General features: G+C 38.5%; 1 protein-coding gene across 1 annotated transcript; it reads right to left on the bottom strand.

The window, feature by feature from the left end:
- Window positions 1–2271: 2271 nt before the first annotated feature.
- On the bottom strand, window positions 2272–5244 carry LOC114648182 (protein BTG2-like). The gene is made up of 2 exons (XM_028797069.2): window positions 4830–5244; window positions 2272–3691 (listed from the first exon to the last, which is right to left on the bottom strand). The coding sequence occupies exons 1-2, from the start codon at window positions 4945–4947 to the stop codon at window positions 3324–3326; spliced, it is 486 nt and encodes a 161-aa protein (XP_028652902.1). The 5' UTR covers window positions 4948–5244; the 3' UTR covers window positions 2272–3323.
- Window positions 5245–5459: the final 215 nt, after the last annotated feature.

Below are 5459 nucleotides of genomic sequence, written 5' to 3'. Positions count from 1 at the left end.
TTATTATAAGGTGGGCTCAGTATCTCTTGCAGTTGGCCTATCATTTCTGAAACTTCCCTGGCAAGCAAACCAAATAAATGTGGTTTTCAGTGTAACAGACGGGGAGAGGATGTGTGTTGACATACACACACATAAATCCCGACTTTCCTGACTAGCTGCTCTCTAAAGCTTATGGAAATTCACTGAGTGACCATGTTCCATATTATTAGTATTATTATATTTTTCTTTAATTTGTTTGGGCAGAGCAATTAATATAAAAGCAAATCCTGGCCAACAATTCTCATCTTCGATGGGGATTCCCACTTTCTAAAAAGTAAGAATACAGACAAGCAAGTTCCCCCTTAGGCTTAACTGGAAAAGTAACAAGGGCGGTGGCAGAAAATGGAAGAAAAGCATTTACCACAGAAGAAAAAAAATCAACCTTCAGAAATGCCAGGAAGTCAGTGTTCAGGAAACAGAAGGCCCTCTACATCCTCCATGTTGATTAATTTTCCTTGCACAAATGCAAACTCTCAGGCACTAAAAACCCAGTCTCATTTTAAGATAAAATCCAAATATTGTACCATTCCAATTTTCCATCTAAATGGATCACTGAATTTTTGCAAATATCAGAGGCTTCTGTCACAAAGTCTTTCTTTCTTCAAACTCTTTAAATGTAAAAAAAAAAGGCAGATCCAACTATTTTACATGAAAAATCAAAAAAGTAAGTTGTATGTCACTTTGTCATGAGGTTACCGTGCAATGGACTCGTGCAGTTTGAAAATGTTCAGTTATGTAATGTGTTACGTTTTTAAAGGCTTTATAAGAAAAGACACAATATAATAAGTAAATAACTTGCCAATGGAAAGTGTTGGTAAGTTGTTCAAATCACAATCTGAATTGCTCGTGTCAAAACTCAGATAAATAATAAATGTTGACAGTTAAGGATACCTTGCAGCCATTGCGACCACAAAGATCTTCCTACTATCCTGAAAATCCAAATGAGCCAGTTTTGGTTGGAAATTCGGGATGAATCTTATAGATTTCACAGGATAGCATGGAATCTCCATTTATTTTTGAAGAGTGAAAGCACCACTACACGAAACAAGAGGTTTGTGTCCTTTTTCGCCCCTTTGAAATGTCTAGACACTTTAAAATAAAAACAGACAAAAGAAATGTGTCACCGTACTTGCAGCTTTAAAATGGGTTACAGTACTGTATGTAGAGCTACATCAGAGTGCTCCTACAAAATGAAAAAAAGCGTGAGAGTGACGTTCATGCTGAAAAGCAAAAGGAAAAAATGTGATGAATCATCTTGTAACTTGGAAGTTTTTACTTTTCATTCTTACAATACTCTTTGAGTCTTTTAAATGTATTCACCGGGATGGATTTTAGGTATATTCCCAAAGACAATCACTTTTTGTCATTCTTAACTCTTCTTTCACCTTCTTTTAAAGGTATTGACCGTGGTGAATGTTTGGTAGAAGAATGACAGGCACATTTTATGAGCACTCAGTTAAACAGAGAATAGTTTTGTCTTTCTTTTTTGAAGAACTCCGTTACACAGCGCTGAACCAGATGGACTCTCTGGAGGCACAATTTGGCTCAAGATTGGAGCACAAAAACAGAGAAAACAATCATGTGGTGAAATAAAGCTTTTATATTAAAAAAAATCATTTATTTTCATAAAATGACTTTTTTGCATAAAGTACAAAACTGTACATCTTTGTCAATATATATGTACACAATCCATTAAAAAATGTACATAAACTGATACACATTACCACCACCTCATCTTAAAATCTCCTTGACCTTAAAAAGTGAGGAAAACGGACTGTTCAACAGCCCAGCTGGAAAGTAAAAATCCTACAACTAAAAATTAAAAAATGTAATGTTACTACATTCCAGCATTAGAATAAAAATGACTTAAGTTTTTTTTTTTTTTTTTTCTTCTTTGCGCTACCAAATCTGCTACCTCACAGCTTATTCAAGCAAGCAATGAATACTTAAGAAAGGGAATCCCATAAACACAGGATGGCTTATTCCCTCGGAATCTGCAACACTCATCCCCAAAGTTGAAAACCTGGCTAAACGAGATGATTCACATTCACAGTATGTGTTGTATAAAGGTGAACAAAGCAAAAGAATGAAAAACAAACAGGGATTAAAAACAAACCCTTTAACCGCCCAAGGACAACAAATTGAATGAGTGACAACCCCCCCCCTCCCCATACATTTTATTGCACAACATCTTCCCTTAAATATTATTTGAATCATTTGGTTTTTTTCCCCCCTGTGTCACCCTTTGTATAACAAATCCCAAACAATGCTGGCTGCATTTTTGGCAGTAATGCTTCACAGCAGTTTGCAGAAGGCTAGTCAGTCAGTAAGGCCCAGTTTATAAAGTCAATGCGATTTTTATCTGCAGTGTAATGCTGGACAGTAAGTAGCACTTTAAAAAATAAAATCAGGGCAGATAGAAAAAGAAATAACAATTAGTGCATTTGGTAGTTTCCATAGGAAACCTCTTTTTTTAATCAGAATGTATCAAGCAGGTTTTGAAAATAAGATTTGTATTAAATTTTTTGTTATTTCTTGCCAGGATGCACTTTACAGCCTAGGAGGAGTGGAATAATGCGAAGCAAAGGCATTGTCAAGTTACTTCAGGCTAAGTGCAGTGGCCTCTTCAGTTTCTGCAAACCTCTAGTTGATGGGGTTCTCTTTTAACTATTTTTTGTATTATTATTACTATTATTGCACCTTTCTGTAGAAATTATTAGGCAATCAGCAAATGCTCTCTTTGGGGGCTTACAACAACAACAAAAAAAAAAGAATCCCAAAGAAATTAAGCAGTGTTATGAACTTGTATATAATACATGAAAAAAGTATTGTCCGGCATTCAGTTTTTTAGAATACGAAGGGGGGGGGGGGGTCAAAGTGGAGGGCTGGGGAAAATTTCATGGGACAAAAGACTGAATGCTTCGGCAGTGCAAAAGTGCAGGCTACTCAGGAGTAGCCTTTTGTTTCCTTATAGTTCAATGAGGTACATTTTGTGCCTTGTCTTTCTTTTTTTTATTTTTAAATAATCTATTTTATGTGCAGAGTGCCTATTTAATTTTTGTCCAAAAAAAGAAATGAGTGGGAAAGTACCAACCCTTCATTAAAGCGGGGGAGAACAAAGAAAACGAAAAGAAAAAAAAATAAATTAAATGTACTTATTTTATCCCCTGTTGCTTCCAGAGGGTGAACTGTGAATCGTACGCAGCTTGCGCTCCCCTGATCCCCCTCCCTGAAGTACACATTGCCTATCTCAAGTAGATGCCTGGACCGGCTGCGCACACGTTCTAGCTCGAGACGGTCATCAGGTAGTTTTTGGGTGGACTCGTGCGGCCCATCAGCAGCTGGTTTTTACATGTGTACAGGGAGTTGAAAGAGTTGCTGGTAGGGGCAGTGGCGCTGCTGCCAGCTGCGGGCGGCTCGGCCTCGTACAGTACACAGATAGATCCATCTTCGCCGATGCGGTAGGAAACTTCGTAAGGATCAATCCAGAGCGTCAGCTCCCTAGGCAGCAACTGATAAAGCTGCTGGCTGTTCAGTCCGATTCTGCTGGCAGCTTTGCTGACGATGGGGTCCATTTCATGGTTAATCCGTATGCAGCGGTATCCCGATCCTTTCTGAGGCTTGTCTGGAAACCAGTGATGTCTGTAATGATCTATAGAAAAAAAAATAGGGAGAGATCAAGGTTGAGATTACATTTGTTTTTAAAAACTGATAATGCATGCAATCCAAAAGCGCATCGTGATCAACTACGAAAGTCACTATACAAAAGAGACTGGCCGATTATAAAGTAGGTTTCATCTCACAGGGAAATAAACCCTTCCAAAACTCAAAAGGGCCGTCCAAGCTTCTGTAAAGCAAAGTCCGCTATATTGTGTTATGTCTCGGTGAAAAGTAGACAGATCCGATTGTGAGAAAAATTAGGGACGTTAGTGATAATCTGTTTAAAATATGTATATACGATTTCAACATATAGCACAAGTGACAGTGAAACAAAATACAGCAGTGTCATCGTCTGACGCGCAACTAAAACAAAAAATCATTTCGAAACGATACGTGCCAAGACGGAAATTATACACTCAAATATTTCTAACCTTGTTTTCTCTTTATTGCAATATTTACGCAAACACAAATTAAATTCAACAGACCAATTAACTGTTTTGTACATTGAAAGTGGCCTACAAGTAATCGTTTCATTCAATCAATGCCCGTGCTGTGAGGCTTTACACGTAACCAAACGCTGAACGTTAAAAACTGGACGCAAAGTTCTGTAGCGCTTCTAAAATCACAAACTCCTCATCAAGAGGCAAAAAATGGACTCGAATTAGGTTAGATAATGAAAAAGGGGTTAAGAGCTCTTGCGCAGTTTAAGAATGAAAACTGTTAGGCGTTTCCCGTATTTTTCATCTCGAGTAAAGTGCATTCAACCTCTGTAACGACGCCTTTTCGTTGCACTCACACCCTTGCCCCTCTTTTCACTGAAAATCATGCGACATATTACAAGGCTAAAAATAGTTTACAAAATGGTAATTTATGCCGAGTCTTATACAATTGTAGGACCCCAAAATAAATATAAAGGTATCGAGCACCTCCGTGCTTAGTTATGTTATAATTGTATGACATCAGTATCACTGAGACAAGGGGAGTTTTATCAAACTGTATGCTTGTCATGAACATGTTAAAATGCCAGTAAAGCTGTAAGCAGACACGAGAGGGCAATTTGTTGATCGCAAGTGAAGCATTGATTACCCCCGGTTTAAACCACAAATGTCCCGAGATTTTTCATGACTTACCCGCTAAAGCTTCCTGGAGTGCATGACTGAAGATCTGAAGTTTGTGCTCGCTCAGAAAGCCCCTTGTCCTCAGTAAACTGGACACGAAACTCGCGGCTGCCGTCAGTTCTGGCAACATTTCTGCTCTGTTGGTGAAGCTCTAGCTCTTTGCCTCGAAAAGGGTTACTGTGTAGTTTATTCTCCGGTGTCCTGGACACAGTACGGTTCGGACGTTTGAAAGTGTAGATTTTTATTTATTGTTTTCTTCTTTCTTATGAACTTTATACACGCAGATAACTGTAAGGCGATGGCGTAATGCAGTTGTTTATAATGAAGCGCGTTACAGGCGCATCTATTTGCTTGACAAAAACACACATAAAAATACAAACGCAGTTATTTACAAACAGAAATGAAATGATCAGTCCAGCACATACAATCCTTGTTTTTATCTGCAGAGTGGTCGTATGACATAATCCTTCCTCGCAGATTGACAAAATACAGCCACCAATAATAAGCGATATATTTGCATCGCAGCATACAATTGGCTTGCTCCCGAAAGGGGCGTGGTTCACACAACTCCATTTTACACCAAGGGAAGTCGCAGATATGTAAATTGGTTCCGGCGGACCAATGGAGAGACTGACGTCAGAC

The sequence above is a fragment of the Erpetoichthys calabaricus genome, chromosome 3 (assembly GCF_900747795.2).
Source record: "Erpetoichthys calabaricus chromosome 3, fErpCal1.3, whole genome shotgun sequence".
NCBI lineage: Eukaryota > Metazoa > Chordata > Cladistia > Polypteriformes > Polypteridae > Erpetoichthys > Erpetoichthys calabaricus.
Note: the sequence above shows the minus strand (reverse complement) of the source record. Positions and strands in the feature narration are given on the sequence as shown.

Coding starts and splice junctions, on each gene's coding strand:
- LOC114648182 (XM_028797069.2), bottom strand. CDS start 4,947: ATGTTGCCAGAACTGACGGCAGCCGCGAGTTTCGTGTCCAGTTTACTG. Junction 3,692..4,829: donor ACTCCAGGAAGCTTTAGCGG/GTAAGTCATGAA, acceptor TTTTTTCTATAG/ATCATTACAGACATCACTGG.